Source organism: Rhipicephalus microplus, chromosome 3, assembly GCF_043290135.1.
Source record: "Rhipicephalus microplus isolate Deutch F79 chromosome 3, USDA_Rmic, whole genome shotgun sequence".
NCBI lineage: Eukaryota > Metazoa > Arthropoda > Arachnida > Ixodida > Ixodidae > Rhipicephalus > Rhipicephalus microplus.
Genome location: NC_134702.1, coordinates 231,834,137 through 231,860,209, shown reverse-complemented (window position 1 = coordinate 231,860,209; position 26,073 = coordinate 231,834,137). Strand labels below are relative to the sequence as shown.

At 43.6% G+C, this 26,073-nt stretch overlaps 1 protein-coding gene across 2 annotated transcripts in view; it reads left to right on the top strand.

Moving 5' to 3' along the window:
* The window catches only part of LOC142803523 (uncharacterized), a 63,884-nt gene extending 40,012 nt beyond the window's left edge, over positions 1-23,872 (top strand). Inside the window, exons 3-6 of one of the 2 annotated variants that reach the window (XM_075888649.1) lie at positions 9,495-9,560; positions 14,298-14,339; positions 14,705-14,758; positions 23,652-23,872. In XM_075888649.1, coding sequence (XP_075744764.1) covers positions 9,495-9,560; positions 14,298-14,339; positions 14,705-14,758; positions 23,652-23,729 — 240 coding nt within the window. In that variant the 3' untranslated portion in view covers positions 23,730-23,872. The remainder of the gene's footprint in view (positions 1-9,494; positions 9,561-14,297; positions 14,340-14,704; positions 14,759-23,651) is intronic. The other variant, XM_075888651.1, reaches the window with a different exon arrangement.
* The last annotated feature ends 2,201 nt before the right edge of the window (positions 23,873-26,073 follow it).

Sequence of the window (26,073 nt, the reverse complement as noted above, 5' to 3'; positions counted from 1 at the left end):
GTTGTAGGCCTGTGTGCTCAGATTTGGGTGCACGTTAAAGAACCCCAGGTGGTCAACATTTCCGGAGCCCTCCACTACGGCGTCTCTCATAATCATATGGTAGTTTCGGCACGTTAAACGCCACATATTATTCAATTAGTGGCATAAGTTAAGAGATGCTATCGTGGTGGTGGGATTCTCAGGAGAACGAAATGCGAAACTTCCTACGCACATATTTGTAGCGCACGGTAATGAACCTCTAGCTTTGGAAATGACCCATGAGGTTTTAGCATCGCGTGTTTTGAGCTGTGAAAAGTCCCAAAAAATTGTAGCCCTGCAAAAAAACAGTTCACTGTTGATATAAGCCCTGTTTATAAGCATTAAGATGACGATGTTATAAATTACGCAGAATGTTGTTACGTTGAAGACAGACTCGAAAGACACGATCTTGAGCGAGTATGCATGCATGTATTTATAATTGATTAGCCGAGCAGCGCTGCTGATGTACCAGCGGAATCTCGTTCACGAGGCGAAGAGAAAGACGACAAAAATACACTTTAATCATGACGACCTTTACGAAAAATGTCGCAATGGCAAGTGTCTTATCTTTAATAAGCTACACGGCTGTTACAACAATTTTATTTTTGTGTTTTCTTCCCTTTCCCCTCGCAAAGAGGTTATAACGACCATAGCACTTCACTTTGAAAAGTAACGCACCGAGATGGTCATTCTAACCTTCATATTGCAACTTATGAAAGCACGATGACTCATCCGTCAGGCGGCCTGCACTATAGACAGTAGTCTATTGATCAATGTGTCAAATCACGTCAATTTGTTTTTTTAATTTATATGTATTTTTGTGTTAATAACTTTAGTGATTGAACATTGGATAATGTATAAGCATAACGGGTCGTGAGAGCACAAAAGCAAATCACTGCTACAGTGAGTTTACATCACAGGATACTGTGGCAAGTGTTGGTGGGGCATGGATTAAAACAGCAGTTCGCTTCCGAAATACGTAATTGAAGAGCACCACGAATTTTATAGAGACATGTGCTTCTGCCCATGTGTACAAAAACGAAAATACCTGCCTATGTTGGTTAAGTACTCGTGATAAATAACTTCTTCAGTTGCTTTCATATCCATTTTGCGCTCAAACCACGGGTCTACTTTATGAGCTTCCAGGAAGCTTCGCTAATAGCGGAAAAGATGCAGAAGGTGTTCAATGGCGACACAATCAAGTGCAATGATCCAAACCAAGCAACAAAATTAAACTAATGATGTGATAGAAGAACCAATTCGTGATACAATGACATTTCAGTACTCACAATACAATTTATCCAACTTTCCTTGTAATCTCGTGTAGTAGTTTTTTTTGCGTGATTCTTTGCTTGCCGTAAAGTAGAGTAAACGTCACGTCTCAAAATTTTCCCATACACGCTTAAACATGATCAATTTGCCGACACGAAAAAAGTTCCCGCTATGTTCCTAAAACGACGGGTGACAGCAGTGGGGGAAAACCACGCTTCGGCGTTTAAAGGCGCCAAATGAAAGAGACGCAAATCTGTGCATCCATGGGAAAAGAGCATGTTCTATTCCCTCAGGTTTTCTTCGTCTTTCTTGTTCTCAGTTCTTTGATGCGCGCGTTATTCGCGCAGGAGGTTCAAACAATTCAAACAGGCACAAAAGTTGCGCTGGCCTCGTAACTTCGTGTCATTCTTGTCTCTGTGTCGTCGTTTTGTTCTCGCGCTATAACTATCGTCATGCCATACCAACTAGCCCAAGCTGCCACACTTCCGTACCTCCTGCCAAGACTATCTACCAGGGTGTAACGTGATTATCACTTGATAAGTACACCTCAGTCACTCTACCAACTTTCCAAAAAGTTATTGAACACCTTGTCTTTCTTAATGATGACTACATTGTTAACCTTAAGCTGATTGCCAGGCTATACTTCCCTAATTGGTGCACTTTTCCAGCACAAGAGGTATTCTGTGTACTTCGCTTCCAAAAGTCCGTCCCTATTTGCTACCTGTACCTCCAATGCTTTAAAGTAACGGAGCCACTTCCCGAGGTTTCAGCAGTATTAGCACTAGGCAGTGTAAAAGACTTCTTACCGGTTAGAAACTGCGAAGAAGTACAGCTGGATAGGTAGCGTTAGCCGAGAAGTACGTTAGTGGCCTAGAATTTACCACATTTTCTGCTTCGGCAAGGATGGTCACAAGCTGCTCGAAATCAAAGCACCTTTTACATAGAATTTTCCTTAGGCAGCTTTTAACAGTGCAAATCATCCTTTCCTAAAATCCACGCCACCATGGACTGTGTTCAGCAATAAATTTTCAAGTAACGTGGTTAGTAGAGCAAAGGTCCTGTACTTGGAAGTCCCTCAAAGTTCGGTACATCACTTTTAAGTCACGACTGGCAACACGAAAAGTTAGAGCATTGTCTGAATAAACAACACAAGGCTAGCTACATCGCGAAAGAGACCGACGGAAAGCTATTAAAATGACCCCGCTGTCATATAAGTGCACAACTCTAAGTAGATACCCAAAGGACGACACACGTAAAATTAACAAAGTAGGCTTTCACAAGACTGGTTCCTTTCACAAAAGCAGGACCAGCAAAGTCAACACCCACGACTTGAATTGGGCGCGATCTCTTCAGTCTGTCGGTCGGCTGTCGTGCGGTAGGGGCTGATGCAGGTCAGAGCTTGTACCTCGCCCACACTTTGCATGTACAGACCATCGTTTTCACACACTGGTGGCCTTGATCACCCAAAACACTCGCGTAGCCCTGAAAAGATGCCGTTTACACCAATGTGAAGAAGGCACCGGTGCGTGCGGTCGACGATGAGGTATGTGCAGCCGTGGTCAGCTGCTAGAAGGATCAGACACTTCACGTCTTTTAATGTTTTTACGTTGTCAAGCCGGGTCTTGATCCTCAAAATCCCGTCATTGTCCGGGAATAGATGCAGATCACGTATTCCAGACACATTGGGTACCGGTTTCTCTTTAAACGATGAGGTGAATTCTATGCCAAATGCTTGTGCATTCTTCATCCATGTAAACTCGCCTACTTTTATCTCAGTGACAGCGAGCGGGCCCATTAGCCGACGACTGGTGTGCACTCGACAATTGCGGATAAATCTCTGAATCCAAGCTGTGATTATAACAACTCGCATGCCGCTGCTGCACTTGTCGAGGTCAAAAAGTGACTCTGCTGGTGAGCATTGACAAGCCAAAACTGTTGCATCTTCGTCATTAGATCAACATGTCTCAACCGTTGACTAATGAAGACTAGGTTCGCAGGCCGGCCACATTTCTTGTGGACCAGCTAGCCAGTCAGGCCCATGCCACCATAAATCGCCAGTACAAAGGTGACGTGCTGATATACCTCTTGTAACTAAATCGGCTGGGTTTGTCTTTCAAGAGCAATGTCTCCAGCGACTCGGGTCTGTGAGCCCTTGAATCTCAATTACTCTGTTATTAACAAAGGATATCCAATTGGTGGCTGTAGATTTGATCCAACTCAAGCATATTTGGGAGTCGGTCCAGCAGAAGTATTCTATACTTGTGTACGGCACAGTATCTAGGAGTAGCTTAAGAACTTACGAAGTAAAAACAGTGCAAAAATATAGACAAGGACAGAGGAAGAGACGACACACAAGAGACAAGGACAGAGGAAGAGACGTCACAGGAAGAGTGAAGTGTCGTTTCTTCTGTCCTTGTCAATATATTTGCGCTGTTTTTACTTCCCAAGTATGAACCACCAACTAGCCCGACTTTTGCTATTCTTGAAGCTTGAGAAGTCGAGCTCCAAGAACCGCAGCGATGAGTTTCAGGCGTGGTAAAGTGAGACCCTTGATTGGAGCAACCCGAGACTTAGTGAGAAGCTGCTGGAGTCGAACCATTCCAGCTCTGTCTTCGACTCGAATCTATACCACCAATCTGTAGGCGCGCGAGCTAGCGTCCGTGAATATATGCAGCTGGTGCGCGATGTTATGAGAGCTCATGCTGCCTAAATAATACCTCTTGTTTCTAATGCTTTGAAATCTTGAAGTTCGACAGTCCACTTGTTCCACTCTATCTTCAATGTTTCATGGAGAACGCTTTCCCAGTGGAGGTTTGCATCCATATCTTCTGAAAGAGTACTTTAACTTGAGTGGTGAACGGTGCTAGCAGTCCCGATGGGTCGAAAATTCGTGATGAAACATGGAGCACAGCTTGCTTGGTACTAAGTTCTGCGTTTAGGACTTTGGTCCTAGAGTCAAAGTTCACAAAAATGATGCCGTTAGTGTAGTTCCAGATAGCCCAAGAACATCAGATAGCGAGACCTCCTCAGCTGACGTCTCTCCTGCCTGCTTGAGCTTCTCTCTTAACAGATCGCAGCTTGCTCACCACTTCTGCATTTTCATTCCGGCCAGTTGCACTATAGCCTTCGTCTCTTCGTAGACTTGCAGCGCTTCGTTTGTTGTTGAAGCTCCGAAAACTAGGATTAGATCATCGACGTGGAAGTTTAGTTTCAGTTTTTCAGCCGTTACTTGGTAAATTTGTCTGACGTGATCGAAATGATATTTGAACGTTGCTGATAATAGGAACGGGCTTGCGGAAGTGCCGAATGGATCTCTGGTCGTTCTTATTTTTTGTATTTCTGGCAGTGGTCTGCCTGGCCATGGTAGCCCTTCAAACCACAAGAAACGAGAGCTTCTTTGTCTTCTTCTCGAATGCTGATTTGATTCATATGTGGGGTTTAACGTCCCAAAACCACCACATGAATACGAGAGACGCTGTAGTGGAGGACTCCGGAAAGTTCGATCACCTGGGATTCTTTAGCGTGCACCAAAATCTGAGCACACGGGCCTACAGCATTCTCGCCTCCATGGGAAATGCAGCCGCCGCAGCCGGGATTCGATCCCGCGACCTGCGGATCACCAGGCGAGTACCTTATTAACAACTAGACCAACGCGGTGGGGATCAAATGCTGATTTGTAGAAACCCCTTCTCCACATCTGCTGTACTTCCGATGGCGGAAAGGCAATCGAAACCTTAACAATTGAGATTAGGACCTTCAGGTTAGGACCTTTTTCGTGTTGTTCGTTGAGAGAGCAAGCTCCTGATGCAAGAAATGATGCGTCGAAGACTACGCGAAGTTTCCTCGTCGTATATGTTTTGCGGATTACCTCTCGATGCGGCATGTAATACAGGTGTTCTAGACAATAAGGGGCATCTTCAACTTCTCCAGAATGACCTTCCGCCTCATATGGTCTGATAGCCTTATCGTAGGCTCTCATGGCTTCGTCGTTTTATGACAGCCACCTGACGAGTCCATGGAGTCTCGAAAAGGCTACTTTGCCATGGTCGGTCATGTCGACAAGAGGTGATTTCCATGGCAACGCAGGTTCATAGCGTCCCTTCGGAAGATTGGCAGTGTTGTTGAATTCTTGTAAAACATCTGCGTCGCGCTGAGGTGTTGGCGTGTCAGCGATTTCGATAGCATCGAGGTCCCAAAATCTTTGTAATAGGAACGCGATCTGGTCGTCTTCGTGGGAACCTTTTCGAAGAACAAAATTGGGTGCTTGCTTTTTTACTCGCGCTTCCACCAACAGATAAGAGGCCTTGGAGAGTCCAGCCTATCTTTGAGTGATGGCAAGTAAGGCAGGGTTCTCTTCATCCCACTTCAATTCACTCGTGCTGAGCATCAACTTCCAAAGCTGGTCCGATGCAATGAAGACACTCACACCTGGCTCACAATCTGCACACTCATGTAAATGACTGCATCAGCCAGATGTTTCCCCTCCGCTGCAATGGCTTGAAGAAGACGACTCTGACTTGGTGCTTCAGTCATCTCCTCACAAATAAAAGGCACCACTATGGCTTGAATTACGAGGGTCAGGTTGTCTTGCTGAGTGCGGAGCACGATCTTGACCATTTTGAATCGGCTGGTTGGGTCGTTGGCTCTACCAACCACACTGATGGTGAGTTCGGTTTCGGCAACAGCAGGTAGACTTAGCTTAGAAACGACGCTCTCAGTGGCGAACGTTCACTGGCTTTTATTGTCGAGAACACCGCGTATATAGCAACAGTGAGATGAAGTCGTTATCCAAACTCGAAAAGTCTGGAGAAGAACATCAATGATCAGTCGGGGAACTGAAGCTCTCCGAGGGGAAAACTGCACCGTAGCATTCAGTCTCTTATGAGCATGAGTCAGTGATAGTGTTTCAGAGCTACTAGCATTGCACATTGAGGAGGCGTGTCTGCGCTTGCATGCTAGGCAGTGCACTCTGCGTCGGCAATTCCGGACCAGAGGTCCTTTTGACGTGCACCGGAAGCATCGACTATTTGTTGAAGTTTGTTGCGCTTTTCGGTAAGGGTAATGTCACTAATGCAGTCCTTGGTCTTGTGATTGGTGGCAGCACGGAATAAACAAGACGAGGGGGAAGATAGTGTCTTGTTCTGAAAAACCGACGCTGTAGGAGTCGGAGACTGCTTCTTGAACGATCTATTTAATACAGGTACGCAGCTAAGCTGTTGTTCGAGGTCTTTGGCAAATTGTTCACTAAAGATCTCTTTTCTCGGCATTCAACTTCGAAGCGGAGAAACTTCATTAGTTGCTCAGCTTCCTGATCAGATGAAGCCTGGCTCGTTACCGTCGCGTTCTCTATACTTTACTTTTTGTAGTATTCTACGACAATGTCAGCTAGTATGACTTTGAGCAAAACTTTATTCAGCATAGCCGCGTAGGATAACTCCGTGATTCCAAGACTATGCAGTTCCCTCCTGTTCAATTGCACTGTGTCGAAAAGCTTGCGCAGAGCAGTGACATCGCTCGGTAATTGCACTGATGTCAGCGTGCGCAAATTTTTTATGTACGTCTGTTTATAGCTTTTTTGGTTTGCAAACCAACGTTTTGAAATTTCCAACGCATCATTATAACAAAAATATGTCACCAGAATACCTAAAACGGCTTGAGCTGAAGGTCCATCCAGTAGTGAGATCAAATAGTGAAACCGGTCTGTGTTGGTAAGCTTCGGGTTCTTGTGCACGGAGTGCAAGAACATATCCCAAAAAGGTTGCCACTTGGTCATGGTGCCATTAAAACGAAGAAGCTCCAACTTGGGAAGTTGTGCGCCGAACTCATGTCCGCTCAGTGCACCCTCATAAAGCCTTGCGCCCATGGCTGAAGTTGCACACGACGCCAGCGTGGCACAAGTCGTTAGAACGTCAATGTGGTGCTTGAGTAACGCCAGGATACTGTTCGCGGTGTCATCGTATTGCATCACCACCTCATAGTCGTCTGCCACCAGGTCGTCAGTCATCAGGGCTTCAACCTCGCTGTTCAAAGCTTTCACGTTGCTGGCACATAGGCGGCCTCGCAGAATTCGAAGTCCAGAAAGCTTGAACTGATTGGACTGGAGCACCTGGTTGACCTCGTCGATGAGTCTCGTGTTCATCGTTCGCCGAGAGGCACGCTTGTTCTGCGCTCGCTCCATGTCGGTTTAGCTCGAAGCGCAGCTCACAAACACCAGGAATGAAGATCTCGGGTAGTTCTCGGCTTGATTACTGGGTCGTCCGCACCAAAATTGATGTGGAAGAACCACGCTTCCGCATTTGAAGGCGCCAAATAAAAGAGACGCCAATCCGAGCATCCATGGAAAAAGGAGGATTTGCGTCTCTTTCTTGGCACCTTTAAACGCCGAAGCGTGGTTCTCCAACAAGCCGCTCGTGGTGAGTCACAAATAGGGTATCTTCCAACATCGCTTCAATTTCATTGAAGGTGGAATAGCGTCATCTGTCCATGCCTTTACATAACTTGAGGTGTATGCCGGGAAGAGAATTCAAATGCGAGGTGGTTGGTGTGGCGGTTGACGTTGCACTTGGGTGCTCCTTTTTGTTTCATTGGTTCAAGCAGGTTTCACGCTACGTGCTTTGATGGCGTGCGTGGTCTAATCATGTTTTGTATGTACGTTGTGTGCATCAGGTGATAGGGTAAGCAATCGAATCCATAAAAGTGCGCAATCCACCACAAGTGAGCCACGAGACAATACAACGGAACGTGAATCAGTACGCTGCGCGGCCATTAGAACGAGCTGCCTTGCTCATTCTTTATCTCTTTGAAACTCGCAATTACCCAGCATATTGCATCGATCGTAACGCTGGCCGAAGAAATCAGTAAATGTGATCTACCTGTAACCAGCATTCTCTCTTCAGTACGTATCTTGCTAGTGTATATGCTTTCATATCACATGTTATAAAAGTGAAAATGTGCACCTTGAGTAAACGGTACCGTGCTTAGAGTGCACGTATAGCATAAGCCCCGGTGGCGGAAGCGCCGTGCCTCAGCTTCAAAAGTGGTTTTCAGAAGCAATGTGGTAGGACTTGAGCCGTGAGAGGTTAACAACATCACTGGGCCGAAGAACAGATTACATATAATGCGAATCCCGTAGGTAAGAAGTGTTACTAGCCGCATGGCGCTGTAAGGCCCTGTATAATCAGACACAAGTTTGTCAGACAGGCCCAATCAACGATGAGAAGACCAGAGTAGCGCGATGGTCGTAGCACCGCCATTTGTTCCTCTGAGACGCTGTAAGGCGAGTGTTGGTGAGCTGACGGGAGGGATCGGCTCGCCCGATCACGTCGCGGGCATACTCGCTGGTGAACGAGGTCTGAGCTGAGATGAATGTGTTTAATAATAATGTCGGCACTCTTCCGTACTCTAGACAGGATTTCGAAATGCTGGGTGTGTCATGACTGGATGAATGATATGCCAAAGTTTCATAGGCGAGGGCAAGATGTCCGTGTCAGTTGTCCGGGAACACATACATAGTGACCATATCCGTGAAATTACGGTTAAAGCGTTCTGCGAGGCCGTTGATTTGAGAGTGGTAAGAAGTTGTCGATATGTGCTGGGTGAAACAGGAAGTAACAATGTAGGCAATTACTTAGGGGAATTCGCATCTTTGCACTCACAACTACGCTGCCGATAGGAATTGTATGACCCACGCTCTCATTTGTCGTCCTTGTCTTCGTGTCATGATCGTGGTGTCACTGGTAAGTAGCACATAATGTCCTGACACATTTAATGTGTGGCTTCCACGCCTTCATGATGTTATCAGTGCTTCGCCATGGTATTGCGCTTTTGACATGAAACACCAGAGTGTTCGATTAAATTCCGCTATTTATCTTTATAAGACTTATCTGACTCACTGCGGAAGCTAGAAAAAATAGTTCTTTTCGAAAATTAGTTGAACGTGATATCTAAATCAAGAAAACACCGTTCTCTGTATCTATCTTCAAACCATATTTTCAAAGGGCGCATCCGGGCCTAACTAAAAACAATTTGAAACTACGAATGTACGTACATTTTGGCTCCCCCCACTGCAACGCATACATACACTGCACATACATGCATATTGTGTTTACGTGCATTAGAACCGTGGTTACCCTCACATGACAGTACAATTTACTAAAAAAAAATATTAGCAGCATTTTGCCTGAAACCTTTCTTTTCCGCAACAGTTCTTGCGAAGTTTGTGTGAAATAAGTGTACAGTGCGTTGAAGAGCTGAAGACATATGACAAGAAGGTACGTAGACCTCAAATTAAATCATAACTCTTGTTCGTCTCGTTTTCAGTGGTATGTGCACTTAATTGTGCAGAATTTTACATTTTCCTCGTTAATCAATGAAACGTGATTGGTGGCCATGGTGGCCGCACTTCATTCGTTTAGACATCACTAACTCTTGTGTCACTCATGAAGTCGTTGCGGGAGCCTTCGCAGAAGCGAGCTGATGTGCGTTCCGCTATCTGACCGCAATAAGTCTGCAGGTTGCCCCAGCGAACCCCGGCCAGGGGCACTAGGCAAGATCGCCCAAGCTTGGCGAAGCTAGGATCTTTCCAAGCTCTGGCAACATCCCCTTTTGAATGAACGAACAGTGTGAAAAAGTAAAAAAATTACCCCTCAGCGTGCTTTGTTTCATTGGTTATGATGGAACTCGGCATCGCTTCAAAGACGGTCGACAAATTTGGATGGTGTTTTCAAACCAGAGGCATCTCCTTTCATTCGTTTTTCGTTCTGAGTGTAAAAGTGCAGCCACGCAATAAATCTGTTAGAAGCTTATTTGGTGATATTTTTGTAAGACAAAGTTGTTTGAATTACCTTGAAGCTTTGAATGCCTGCACTAAGTCTCCTTTAAAATAATGAACATGGTAGCCTCTGAGATTTGTTGTGGCCGAGCACCTGACAACAATCCGACCACAGCCAAATCTGAGGCCATGTATTAATCATCATGGCCAGCCTGTACATTGCAAGGTAGTTTAAAAAAGATTTGCCAGAGTACAAGCTCCCGTAATGCTTTGCCAGCAGTAGTGAAGCCGGCTCTTGCATTCCAAAGATCTCAGAAACATGCTATTTCTTATGGTGCCAACTTAGACATCAAGTGGCTTTGATTTCTTAGTCTAAAGGCTACGTTTCCTATAAATTACCAGAGAGTTGTTTGCGAAGAAGTAATCCGCCGAGACTATAGTATCGGTGACTTAATCTGTAAATAAATTCACCTTGAATTCCAGGCTTATTTAAGGAAAATAGTAACACAAAGACGCACTTTTAGCACTATCTGGCCCGAAAATGTTTCTTGTTAAATTTGTTGGGCGCGCGAGGGCAACGCTCCTTCTCAATCGCCAATAACAGCTCATCACGCCCTAGTAAGATAGGTGCCACAGCCGCCATCTTACGGTTGGCAAGGCTTCACTCATGGGCAAGAATTTCGACTCCAGCAATTTTTTAAAACCTTGGTACATTCTAGTGCGCTGCTAGGCTGGTGCGCGCCTTCTTGTTTGTCTTCGTCGTCCGCTAGTACCCTAGCACGTGCGGCCGGCTAATTAGCTGTATGTCTGGACGGTATACCTGGCTAGTTAGGCGAGGACATTGTATGATCAAGGTAATTAGGCCAAGTAATAGTACGATTGAGGGAATCATGCCACATTTAAAAAGCCATGGCGTTGAAGTCATGTAAATCTAGAGCCATGCTAAATAAATCGTGCCAGTTTGTGCACTAACTGAAACATGCTTATTAAAATGACGTCAATTATGAGCGCTTTAAATGAAACTGTCTTAATTAGACCTTAGTAGTAAGATTACAAATAGGATGGTGCTAGTAAGAAATATGTTCTCTCTACTACGAACATATTTGGTTCAAATGACACTATTTACGGCCAGACAGTGTAATGTCCGCGAGAAATAAGTTGTTTCTCAAACTTTTGCAGCAGATCATTCACACAAATCTTTCAGAAAAACATGTGTATCAGCCTCTCATATGCGATCAAAAACATATTACCGCTCTCGTGATTCGTGTCATCGTTGCTATTTTCTGCCTTCTTCCCCATATGCGTTCATTCCTTAAAACTGTTTAAGGCTTTAGAAATGAATGCGAAATTTGTGCGAAGTGGGAATTTGCGCGTACAGCGGATGGTAATTCCAATCCTTTCAGTCGCACACAATTATAAAATAATGCAGAAAATGTACATATACAACTGCATGTTCATGCTTTTTTTTCTCTATCACTGTTTCACGTGCTCATGAAGGGCACATTCGAGGCACAATAAAACATTTAACAAGATGTGCCTCTCAATGTCACCAATCAACCACTCGCCCACCTTAATTGTCTCGCACTGCAATTATTTGTTTGCTTTGGTACGTTTCTTTTTATTGATGTATAGGCACCACTTTATTTATGCTTTACGTGCCCAATAAGATGCTCGAAATTGTTTTCGCTTCCTGAACAGCGATTATACACGACGGACTCGTCCTGCGTTTCGCCTTTGTTTAGTTCGGCCTATCGCATTTAGGTTCCGGCATGAGTCTCCATTTGCAAGCGCACACGTCTTCCATAAATGATTAAAGAAGGTAAACATACATCATAAAAAGATACGAGAGCTAAATCACCGAGAAAGAGCATAATGTGTTTCTCCAACAAGTGACGGCAACAGCAGTTTTGCGTGAGAAAGCAGAAGCAAATTAGTTTTTTTTACTGTTAGTCCAGGTTGAAAGCCGACATAGAAGAGAAAAGGTGGGCACCCAAGGCTTAAACACTACCACCAATTTGTACGTAATGTCACTGTTTGTAATAAGAAACATCGCATCACTTTGACCTGGAAAGGCACGCGAATGCCAAAGCGCGAACGGCTGCGCTAGCCCGTTGGTAGGCGCGAGTCATGGGAGGGGCGTCTGCTCAAGGAACTCCGATAGCGTACAGCGCCACCACTGCATGCATCACCGAGCTGCGGTGGTAGAGTGCGGAGGTGGCAGATTAGTCAGTATATTCTAGGAAACATACTAAGAGTGAGCGAGACCCGCAGAAGACATGAAAGTTAAGGAGCCCCCTAAACCACTTTGAGTCGAAAGGAGAGAAATTTGCTAATTATTCGGCTTCACCGTCCATACAGCCTACTGTTGTGTACTCTCCCGCGGCGGTGGTCTAGTGGCTAAAATACTCGGCTGCTGACCCGCAGGTCTCGGGATCAAATCCCGGCTGCGGCAGCTGCATTTTCGATACAGGCGGAAATGTTGTAGGCCCGTGTGCTCAAATTTGGGTGCATGTTAAAGAACCCCAGGTGGTCGAAATTATCAGAGACCTTTACTACGGCGTTTATAATAATCATATGGTGGTTTTTGGACGTTCAACCCCAAATAATCAACTAATTACTGTTGTCTCTTCCTTGCCGTACATTTCACCATAAAACGTGGAGACAACGTGAGTGCTCAGCGCTAAGCTAATCAGGATTTCGCGATCGTCGTCTGCATGCAAGAAGTTTTGAAAAGTATTATGTATTAAGGTCAAATTTACACTACTTTACCTTACACAACTTTTTTTCATTGCCCTATCTTCTAACCTAAACCTGGAAAGAGTTCGGTGTAAAAATAACGTTCAGACAATGTACACTCTACAACGTTTACGCGTGTGGCATGCCTCCGGAATCAGCCCACTTTTGACAGTGCGAGGACGACATCTAATGGCGAAATCATTTGATGTCACAATATAATGCCACAATGACGCCACAACGACTTCATGATGACAAAAAAATCTGGCCATATAACACGCCACACTGACATCATTAGGTGGAGGCCTTATATCATGTTGTTTTACAATACTTGCGTTGATGCAGACTATCATTTTTTGTGTAGGATGGGGTGTAGTAAGCTTTCAACCTAATAGCTGAAGCCGACCACCGTCACAAAATTTAAAAGCCCCTCCACGCAAAAAACAAAAGGAAGATGATAGAAACAAACAAGAAAAAAAGTCATTCCGAAAGAAAAATGTAGCCGAACGATGTTTGATGCTCATCTTTTACGTAATAGTTAAGATCGTTCCAATTCGGATCTCTCCACGAATGTAACCTTCGAATATCTCGCGCGGATCAATGACGAGGGAAATGCCGAAATTACTCTACACCTCCACGTTGCTATCCTATTATGAAAATGTCCTACAAGTAGGGTAGTTACCGTACGGTTTGCAACCCTGCTTTACGCTTTCATTTTCGCTAGCGCAGTTGAAACGCACAAAACGCACTATGTTCACGTAAAAAACACCGAGCGGGAGCCCGGCTACATGAGAGCTGGTGAGAGGAAAACCACAACAAGGGTTCCTCATATAGATGAACCCATCGAGAGTTTATTTCTCTATGACGCAAATTCAATATATGGTTGGCTTCACGAATTGTGTCAAAAATAGGGGAATATAGAACACGCTCGCTCTATTTCTTTCTGTGCGCCCATCAGGCTTCGTTAAGAAGGAGGCGGAGGGTGGTGGGAATATCGCTGTAGTGCACTCCACCTCTAGCTTGTGCGTGCTTTCTCCTGTAGTGAACCGTGATCATGCCAACGCGATTCATTAGGCGGAAACGCGCCTTCAATTCCGGCAGAGTGATCTTCGATGGTTCAGCAGGTTGGACTAGTCTATAGATGACTGCGAGCTTCGTGGGCATTGTTTGCACTGACATCCACCGATCACCGCACACCTCAGTGTGATTGCCATTTTTTCTAATGAAAAAAAAAAACGATCGGCGGTGGAATGCATTAGTTCACTTCTGTTCACGTTGTGCTTCATGAGAGCGTCGGGAAAGCCATTGCTCGCTAATGGAGCGAAAATCTATCGGCTGAATGCATCCACTATTTTCGCCGATATGTTAAAACTGCGAATCTGGTATGACTGTTAATTTCGTTGCTTGCACCATAATGTGTAACGACGCTGATTGCAACAGATTCATTTGAATCGAACATCTGCTGTAGTGATGCTCAATAAAAATAAATTGCCTCTCATTCCAGGTAATAATTCCCTGTGCTCAGCCCCGGCTCTGGGAGAGATGGGTAGGATTTCTTCTATTTCACCTGAGTAATCTACAGGTCGTACTAGTTGTAAGAACATGTTGCTATAATAAATAATTTTTGTTGTGGCAAATCTTAGAAAAATCAAGTAAACTTTCATCATTATCATTCTTTCATAGTGAAACGCGGTGATGTCAGAGCAGTCGCCGGATACCAAGTATTCAGTTTTACGAAAAAGCAATGACTGACCAAAAAACAATTGGCTTCGATACACGATTAAAAGATTTAGGTTGACTGTACAAAAATTATTTGATATTATGCACTGTGGGTTCGACCATCTCTGCTGTGCACAAAATCTGATATGCGCAATATGTGACAAACCCGCTTTATCATGCTCGTTTCTACAGGGCGATTTGGAGCAGTACAACTTGACGATGAAGAAATACATCGAAAAAATTGTGGTAAGGTGGCTTTTTAGTTGGTGGCCTATAAAGATGCACCTCTAGTTTGCGCTTAACAAAACTTAGTTGAGCGGGGCGAACGCACCTAAAAAGCAATCACCGTGTTTATTAAAGCAACGCCTCTGGTAATAGGCAACACTGTCATTCAATAGCGAGCCATATATGTATGCTTTTCCTTTACAGTGATGCCACATTCGATCGTTTCACAGCTTTTTCTTGCTGTTCGTGGGACACATAAAACACTTACCCACCTGCCTATATATGCTGGTAGCTGAAGCATGCTATGTCTTCGTTCACCACTGCTGTGAAATGAGTGTGTGACACTCTTCCAGTGAAGTGTATTTACGAAATAATGAATTCGTCTTGACGCCCTGTTTTGCAGGTTGATGTGCGAAATGCCTAACACCAACAGTGTAAGGCCAATAGCCCAGGGGCTTCCCGAAAATTTTCATGAAAGTATGAAAAGTAATTTCTAAGCAAACTGCTAACGACCACCGAAAGTATATGCAGCCGTATAAGAGTAACGTACTTTAATGGGATCGCGACGCTGACGAAGTCGGCAGTCGGCGTGTCCAAGACGGAAACTTCCGATTGGCGTGTTAAAAAACGCCGTTTAATTTATTCGGCTTTTCTTGAAACCTAATATCAAACAGAAAGCAAGCAATACGCACTGCGCACTGATAGCGTCGAACAGAGGGTGAGCCGTAGATAATCTGATCAACGCCGAAGTGCGTCGGCATTTATGTATGTGGCATATTCAGCCATATTGATGGTGCTCAAGTGCATTTGTAATAAAAAACAGGTAGCTGATATCACAGCGAAGATATCCCACGGTGGTAACACCTATTTTACGCCACGGACGATTGCAGACGTCTTTGGTGTTTTTTTTTTCTTTCCGGACAGCTATTCGCACGCACTGCGACACATACACGTCTCAAACTGTCTTCCTCAGTCATTCTATATGTTTTCAACTACTCCTTATGAGGCGGCCTCAGCAATTGATAATTTAAAGTAACTAGCACTGGGCTGGATAACATTCATCCTGGCCAGCTAAATTGATTTGTAAACCAGTACCATCTGTCTTGTCTCATATTGTACCTCATGTTTAAAACAGGAATCTTTCCTCGTGGACTCAAACGGGGTGAAAAACACCGGTTTAAAAAAAGAAACACATTGCTTATTAGCATCTGATTATAGAACGATATTTTCCGGATTTTTAAATGAAGTTCTTCGCACACTATCGTCTGTCTTTTACCCTTTTTTTCAGCAAGGTCAGCAAAAATTATTTAATGCAATTTATAAAATACCTAAACAAATTTATTAAACTTTCACATGACCAATTTAGGCTTAGATGTAACTACTCTATTTACTTAGCACGTATATCTATTGCTGACCAACTAAAGAAAGCCATCGATGGCAGTAAATGTGCAAGTTCTGTATTTGTGGACTTTTCCAGAGCATTTAACACTAATGACGACGACATTCACAATATAAAACTTGAATAAATTTATATACCTGGTCCTCCTTCACTACTACTACGTTACTACTTACATGACAGGTTAGTCTATGTAACAAGAAGAGAAATCTGGGCTAGTTGGTAATACTTCACTTTCCGATAACTGATAGTGCAAGAAAGACGAAGACGCAGAGCGAAAAAGAAGGGCAATTTCTAAACTGTCACTTATCTTAGGATGCTTCAGACTTCTGTTTTTGTTATTATGACCTGTTCTTTGTAGATAGGTTTTCTGTTTTTTTTTACCGCGCGTGGGTGCTCCACGTGTCCTGAAAAAGTTTGGTCACTTCAATGACTCGGCTCCACATGCCCAGTTGCTCTGTCGAAGGTGGTTGACCTGTGTATATATTCGTGCCTTTCTTTTTAATAAACTTTAGTTGAGGGTGAGCGCTCGTGTTGTCTTACCCTTCTCTGCTTCTTAGCCTGTCTTGTGCTGCAAATTATTAAAAAGTAGTGTATGTAATGCTAAATCTAAACCCTAAAAGACTAATTTAGGTGTACCACAGTGGTTACGTTTGGGCCTTTTACTGTTTTCACTTTATTCTAATCGCTTCCCAAAATGCCTTACCTTTATTAAGTTCATAGTATATAGTTTTGACACCACAATTACTAAGTCTAGTGAACATCTATCAGTAGTAGTAACCCGGCTCAACAGTAACCTTCATAATTGCTTAGGATCGTTCAAACTCATTAGACTTACCAATTATTCCCCTAAAACTTAGTTTCTTTTGTCGTCATATTAAAATAAATCACCACACTGCATTCTGCTCATTTTCTCAAATAACCAGTCATTATCAGCGAGGGAAGAATGCCTATATTTAGGCCTGGATATCGACTGTAACTTGAAATTTCTTAACCATGTAATACGTTTCAAATATGAGTTAACCAATTGGGCACACATCCTCCTGAAGGCACGTCCATAATTTTCACGACCGGTATTGCACTCACTACGCGTTTGTGCACTTCCACATTAATTATTACATCTCCTCGTGTAGCACGTATACACTACTCACTTGAAGGGGTACTGACACCTTTTTTCGCAGGAGGTCGAGTTTAGTCTGCCATACAATATCCTGTATACAGAGGCCGCTCTCAACAAGTGTAACGCTCAGCAAATGTTCCCATTTTATTTTGACATTCAAAACAAATGTTTTCGCGGCGCACCTACAAAAATCGACACTGAGTTGACGTCAGGCCACAGTACTAATCCTGGTGATTTCACGCAGCACTCTGGCAAGTTGTGATGACGTGAAGTACCAATATACAAAAATGGCACTGGCACGTTGCCCTCTCGATCGTCTGCTCGCGTCATGCGGGCATGCGGTAACTGTCATCCAGCATACTTGTGAAGCGAGCAGGCGGAGTCTGGAATACAGTGTAGGTGCACGCGAACGCTTATCAAAGGGCAAAGAAATCGTTGCCTTCCAAATTTTTGAGCATGGCGACAATACTTTCCCTTTGAATTAGCTTGCGCCAGTGAAACTGCGGACAAGAGGTGCAAGTTCAATTGATTTCAGTGCGATCCGGCGCTGAGGCAAGAGTGGGTCGACCTTATGCACCGCGGCCGAGGCGGAGGCAAAGCGGATTTTACTGCGTTCGCTCCGGATTCATACATGTACAACAGGTAGTTACCAACCGTCTGCAGATTGTTGATGGAGAACCCACGCCTTAAAAAGAGTTGGGCACATGACGTGATTCAGCCTGCGACGGCGTGTACTACGGTTTGCGACACTTTGGAGGAACGAGCCCTCATCGCTCGGTCTCCACCCACATATTGCACCTGAGCTTGCACACTCGAAAGACATCGTATCCTTTTAATTAGGCACAAAATAGCCCCGCCGCGGTGATGTAGTGGCTAGGTACTCGGCTGCTGACCTGCAGTTCGCGGGATCGAATCCCGGCTGCGGCGGCTGCAATTCCGTTGTAGGCGGAGATGCTGTAGGCCTGTGTGCTCAGATTTGGGAGCACGTTAAAGAACCCCAGGTGGTCGAAATTTCCGGAGCCCTCCACTACGGCGTCTGTTATAATCATATCTGGTGGTTGTGGGACGTTGAACCCCACGTATCAATCAATATCAGGTCCAAAATAAACAACCTCACACAGCCATGCTTCGTTGCCTATACACTGCCAGTAAAGCTACGCCTTCGCGTACGACAAACAAAGCCACAGCCCACATTCATTCTTGACTACGAGCGTCGGCCTAGCAAGGCTATGATTTGATTTGATTGATATGTGGGGTTTGATTTCCCCAAAACCACCATATGATTATGAGAGACTTCTTATGAGATTATGAGAGTGGAGGGCTTCTGGAATGTTGACCACCGTCTTTAACGTGCACCCAAATCTGAGGCCACGGTCCTACAACATTCTCGCTTCTCCCGAAAATGCAGCCGCTGCAGCCGTGATTCGATCCCGTGACCTGCGGGTCAGCAGCCGAGTATCTTAGCCACTAGACCACCATGGCGGGGCGCCTAGCAAGGCCAAGTCAGCTCATCGTTGGGCGATTTTTTTTTTTGCCGATACGATAAAGGTTTGTACACTTATATGACGCTTTTACACCTGCAACTGGTTTTCTCAATGGCCTCGATGTAAAGAGCGAAGGTGGGAACGAAGCGGGCCGGTTCGCCGAGACGGCCGGTGCCTTGTTATTTTCCTGCGGAATGGCCTGCCATCATGACATGTTGCCGGGCTAGTTGGTAGGGGTTCATCATTTATAAAGGTATAGTGCACTATGACAAGGACACAAAAAGATAGAGCGCTGTATGTATCTGCAATCACGGATTGATATTTCATTGGTAATTCACTAACAGACCTTGCCTTGCAGAAATATCACACATCAAGCATCATTGTATTCAATCATGAAGAATTTCACATCGTGAACACTTTATCCAATGTTTTTTATGCAACCGTCAACGGTGATATCCGGAAAATATCAGGATGATAGGGGCTATCAGAGTCGATAATAATAACCCAGGCAAAAATGATTTCCATTACCTGCTGGATTAAAGAACCTGGAAATTTCTTCAGGCTGGTAATTCTAGCTTGGAATTGAGAAAACTTTTCAGCCTGAAAAAAATTTCAGGTTTTATAATTCAGCTCGGAATGGAAATATTTCGAGCTGAATATGGAATCAATGCCTGTTCAGAATAGAAAAATTTCAGGCCTGGAAAACTTTCTAGGTTTCATAACATAGCTGTGACTGAAAATATTCCCAGCTAAGAATAGAAAATTTTTCAGTCTGGAAAATTTTCCAGGTTTCATATTGCAGCTGGGAATGGAAATATTTTTAGTAGAAAACGGCCTGTTGCAATCTTTGAAAAAATGTACAGATTTTCACCTCACTGCTATCGCAACGTATTAGCATAGTTCTTACAGAACCTGCTCATCCAGATCACTGAACACACCCAGAGAAAACGGTGATACTTAACATTTATTTGAAAGCTTGTAGATGGTGCTGGAGCATATCTTGAGATGTGGAAGGAGTTGCTTACATCTTTGTACACCACCTGAAAAATATATCTTGCATAGTGAGCGCACATTAAAACTACAACTAAATATAAAACGCTATTCCAGCAAAAGTATAACTTTACCAACCCGCATGAACAGCATCAATACAGCTTTGCAGAGCAGTAAAACACACCTTTTTCACACACCCGAAATAACTGGTGTGCGAAGCAAAGCTATTTTTAGGTAAGATATGATGAGTAATGTGGTTTACACGGCAGATACTATGCATTGATTACTTTTTATCGATTTTAAACTACTCCGGTTGAACTCCTAATGATCATATTCACCTGCACATAACTGTTTGCTGGCGTTATCTGCAAGAACCCATGCGCGCCATTCGCACAAGGTTTAACGGCACATTGATATTGTTGACAAAGTCTTCTTGCCCAAACCGGCTGGTAATGTATTTTGCGTATAATAACTTTGCGTACAAATATTCAGGACAAGTGTGTGCATATACTTGAAGTATTATAGGTGAAAGATTTACCCCCAAATAGAACAATCACAATTGGTATGATCCATGCCCCTCGATCAGCACACATCAAGGTTCTGCTTGGCGTTAGGTGCTCAGTCCAACCCATCGTACGTCGTACAGCAGTAAAAAAAAAAAAAACACTCGAACTTGCTGTCATCATTCGTAACATTTTGCAGCGGTAAAACCGAACTATTTTATACAGCTGACACATGGATATTTTTCAAGGAAAATCACTAGACTATCGTACACCGAGCGCACGTAAGTGCAACTTGCTCTATACGACTAGCCACCATATATTGCACGAAACGGTGGTGGCTTATAATGATTTCTTCGGTCTACAGGACCGCCGTCGTTGAGGATGTTACCTTTAAAAAGAATATTACTTGCTTTAAGTGTTATGAATAATAGTGAGTAGGTTATTGTTTAGAAATAACCTTAGAAAGTACTCAGAAGTTATAGAATAGTGCTACATACAGTGCTACTGAGATGTCAACGAAAATGGCGGCAGCACGTCGTTTTTCGTGATTTGCAGCTGCGGTATCAGAAATATGAAGCTAGATAATCCTAAAGAAATTAGATCGTTGCAGTCAATGGCGAATTTAAAAGTAATGCTTCTTTTCACAAGGAAGAAACTGGTAATGTTTAAACACCAGCTGTAGGCGCTGCGGCTCAATGAGCAGCTGAGCAAGCATCTGGTTGAAAGTACATTGCAGTTGCACGGTCGCTCGATGACATGTGTTTTCATCAAGCGCCAGGGACAGTTGCCACAATTTCCAAAGCCTTTTCAAATAATAGTAGCCCCCCCAAACACACACACACACACAAACATATATATATATATATATATATATATATATATATATATATATATATATATATATATATATTCATTTTCCGGGGAATTCTTAGTCGTACGGGACGCCTAAAAATCACAGTGGTAAAATTTGTCTGGTGAGCCATATGATCATGGTTATTTGCAGGATGTTGTGTCAGGAGCGGCGCAAACCCGTGTTGCACCACTGCTGGAAAAGGGAAGAGCACTCGTGAAGGTTGGGTGGAGGGAAAATGCTGATGCGTATTGAGGGGAGCAAGTGCCCCTTTTGTACCCCCCTGCCGACGCTCATGCATGTGTCGGATCGATAGTCTGACCCGTCCTCAAAGCACAGCCTGTTTACCGAAAGGTCACTTTTCATTGCATCTAGGAAGAAAAAGTAAAATATCGAAATTCAATTTGTAACACGTGGAACTATAGGCAGCAAAAATCTGGAATGAAGTTGGGGGACCTAAAAAAAAATACCAGCTTGAAATATAACTTCCAAACTTGGACTCCAACTTCGAGCTGGAAATGGAAATGTTTTCCGACTGGAACGTCATTATAACTAAATGTTTTCCAGCCTTCGTCTGGAGGTTATTTTCCAGCTAGAAATGGCTTTCCAGTCGGGAATAATTTTCATTTCCAGCGTGGAAATACCGTTTCCAGACTGTAACGGGCTTCTTCCCAGCCTAAAATAGCATTGACAGCCGAGAATGGGAAACTTGCTGCCTAAATAGCCGTTTCCAGCTAAGATCCAGGTTGTCACGCTCCCGCGTGAATGTGGCTGTTGGTACAAGCAGCCGTACGGCAAATCGCATTCGAATTCGCGTCATGTGTCTAGCACTAAAGTGAGCCCAGTTGTAAATTGGGACACGCGACACGCGACAGTTGCTGCACGTGCGGCGCGCAGCAGACGAAGCAGAGGATGAAGAAAGTGACATGCTGACGAGGATACGTTGCGAAAACTTGCATGTACACATATATAAATGTGCCTTTGGGTGGCGCCGCTAATATCATGTTGTAACGCCAGCGTACAGTAGGAACCAAGACTGGCTTTCAAACGCATGCTGTCATAATTGTTTCTGGGTGCACTCATGCCTACAGGTACGTTTTCTACGCTCTCGGCTGCGTGGTCTATGATTTAACGCAAAAAAGAAAACAACGATAAATGAAAAGTTTTGTGTCAGCACCCCTTTAAAAGCGCTACTAATCATTCAGAATTGGGCAATCGAAATATTCACATCAAGTCCACCCACCTACAATGCTAAACAGTTGCGACAAGACAATAACACTCTCGATGTTGCCACTCATGTAAAATATGTTCTCGCCACTTTTCGTTTCATACGAATTGATGAACAAAGCTCATTATCCTTGATTACTTCTTATATTTACTTTATAATAACCAAGCTAGTTTCGCTTAGCATAACAGCTTCACTCTGCCCAAAGAGCGAGTCAATCATGGCTAACAGACAGTTCAGTTTGCGGCCATATTATTGTAGAATCTACTACCATTGCTAATAAAAGTCAGAAAAACCCATAAATTTTGCCACAAATTGAAAGGTTTTATTATGTGACATTCATTCTTCTTCATACCCAATGTGTCTCATTTTCACTTCAAACTGTCTTTTCTATGTTTTACGTTATTTGTAATTATAGTTTATATTACCGATCGATGATACATAGCTGATAGCATCGTCATTTGGTTCTATCTGTTTCTCATTTATAGTTTTGTAATGTTATTATTATTGCTACTATCGTTGCTATTGTAATATTCATGTTTATACTGCATAGGACGTCCCATTTCAGTTTATACTACGGGACCTCTTAATTTATATCCTTATAATGTACATTGCGTTTTGAGTGAATAAAAGTTGATTGATAAACTTGACCATTCGCGTCCAGCATGTAATTTTAACTAGATGATCTGAAAAAGCCGTGAAACTTCTTGAAAATAATGGGGCGTGGTCTGTGCTGAGTGTTGATAACAGTCCTTGCTGGGTAATGCTCAAACACCAGAAGAAAGCAATAAAAGCGCTTGTCAATACCATCAATACCTGTAAACTGTACACAATTTCAAGGTGAAAATGTTTATGTGTCATACTGGCGTACGTCCATCCATGGCCTGAAATGGTTTCTGCTGCGGCCTGTTCCCCTGACATTCTCAGTAATCACGTGACAGCACACCGGTACATTGCAACAGTGGTGGCGTCACAGCTATCACCTCTCCCCCTTACACCTCCTTGCTTTTCCTCTTTAGTCGTATCTCTCTCTCTCTCTCTCTCTCTCTGTAACTGTTGAGATATTGTGCCAAAAAAGAACTGCGAAATAGTAAGAAATGAAAAGAAGGGTTAACATATTCCTTCTAATTGTCACTAACTTGTGCAGGACACGCTTTGGAATACGCAGAGTGTCCTTAATTTTAAGGCCTCTCCTGACGGATGCTACGCGTTTATTTCCCTCATCTGTAGAAGGTTACATAGAGCTAGTTCGTATTGCCGAACAATTTCTTCTTACAATGTTATGTTCATATGCATGGAAAAGAGTAGTTTAGACGAGCCCTAACATTGAAAACTTCTCTTTTCAGTTGTGTGGCATGGACACCGTTCCCGATATGAAGATAGCCTGGATTGGTCTCCACACAGCGTTCAAGCTTCTCGGATAAGAGTGCGGCATGTTTGAATGTAGCTCTCCACTACTATGTTATTTCGGCCGAGTGCTCTTGTGTACGCTCAGTTTTTTGTTCAGCGAAACCGATGACTAAAGCCAACACACGCGTCAGACAATAAAAGTTCTGCATTCTCTGTATGTGACGGCAATTCGACAGCAAGAAAATTAGAGAAGTCAAATTTTTAAATTTAACGGGCAACGCGGGGCACACAGGCGTTGTCTTTATTTATTTATTTATTTATTTATTTATTTATTTATTTAAATTTTCATGTATGTATATTTATTTATTTATGTAACAAATTAATATGTGTTTCTGTGGTTACTTACTTTGGCTGCCTTCGTAAGGACAACATTCTCTTCACAACTTCGCAGTAGGACGGCAAACCGCGCCTGAATATCCTCAAGTGTACAAACTTTTATGATATATTGCGCTCTAAACCACACACCTCTGTGTCGGCTTCATCAGTGTTTCGGGATCGGTGCGTCTGCTTGTTTTCTAATCACGTGCTGGTTTATAACGCACTGTATCTTTGAATAATTGATTGATTGATATGGGACGTTTAACGTCCCAAAACCAAAATATGTATATGAGAGATGCCGTAGTGAAGGGCTCTGGAAATTTCGACCACCTAGGGTTCTTTACGTGCATACAAATCTGAGCACGCGGGCGACAGTATTGTCGCCTCCATCGAAAATGCAGCCAACGCAGCAGGGATTTGATCCCGCGACCTGAGCGATAGCAGACGACTACCTTGGCCACTAGACCACCGCGGCGGGGTGCACTGTATCTTCAATAGGCCCACCGTTCGCGGCATTTGAAGGATGTGTGTACGACCTCGTATAACTATTTCTATAAGCAAGGGTGGTAGCGAGAATTTTCTTTCATGGGAAGGGAGAGGGGAACACTTCATGAAGCCATTGTATAATAAACGTAACACCTATTTTCATTACTTATTTGGTGTAAAACACCTCCTTCCGAAAAAAAAATTTAGGGTGGAATGAGGGGGGAGAGCTTAAAGAACTTTCCTAGCTGGCTACTGGCCTGATTTGCATATGTATGGTAGGACATATACAGATACAGATCGTCTTCCATCTAGTACTGAAGGGTTTCACAGCGTGCCCATCATTCTCAACGTTTAGAAACGTGCGAGGGTATCATGTTATGAGTCGTACAGTGTTCCCCACTACATTTGCACCTCAATCGCACAAACAGCGCACAAAAATTGCATAAAGGATTTCCAGCTTCGTCCAAGAAAACTGCGCTGCCGACTTTTATTACTTTGACTTTGAAGTCAACAAAGATTTCCTTTGTTTCAACAAATACGAGGCAGGACTCCTTTCTTTGAAATAAACTAAAAAAAGTTCCGGTAAATGCTCGCCAGTACAATTTGGACTGTCTAGAACTTTTCGATGAGCTCTGAATTTAATGGCCAATATTTTCATGTTTTCATTTTCATCGAAAAGGCATGTTTTAACAGTCGATGAAATATGCACTTGTTTGACTGCCATAAACTTCACGTCTAGTCAACCGTATTTCGTAGACTGCACCCGTCGCGCTGTTAACAAACGGCTTTTTCGCACACGCAGCGCAATACGTTAGCCTATATAGGAACAGGGGGAATGAGACCAGGGCCGGGTAGTATCGAACACACATGTAGTTTAGATACTCTTTGGGTATGATTTATCTGTATCACGATATGTCTCGCAAGACGATTATCCGTATCTTCATTTTCGTTACATTCGATCGTGTATCGTGTATCTTATGATAGAACATAGTGCGATTGCAACGCTATCGGGCAAAACACTCACCGCTGACTGAGCTCCATTTCTCAGGCTGGTGCTGTTGCCACTGAGCCACGAAAAAAAAAACTACGTGGCAGTGACAAAGTTTGGTCTTTCCGCCTGACTCCACTAGTGAGGGCATCTCGGCGATGAGTTGTGCGCTTCACTTTTGGTAGAGCATAGCAACATGACAGAGTTCGCGCAGTCTTGACACTACATTCGCGTCGTCGCCCAGGTGCCTTTTGTTTTCCTCGATTTTTGTCTTTTTCAGTTGTGTGAGACCCATGACACTTAACCTTTGCCACTTGCAAGCACCGCTTACCACACTGCGTGTGGGGATGACTGTATAAATTCCGATTCCGCTCTCCAGCTTAGCGACGCCGGCACCGATACTGTATATAATAGAAGTGTTTGCCGATGAGACCATAACTTGTCTGACCATGTCGCTTTCTTGCTGCTATTTCTGTTCAAAGTGTTGTTTAGATGATATGATTGTTTGTACGAACGCTTTATCACTTGTCCTTCTCTTGCATATCGTACATCAGCTACGGCTTTTA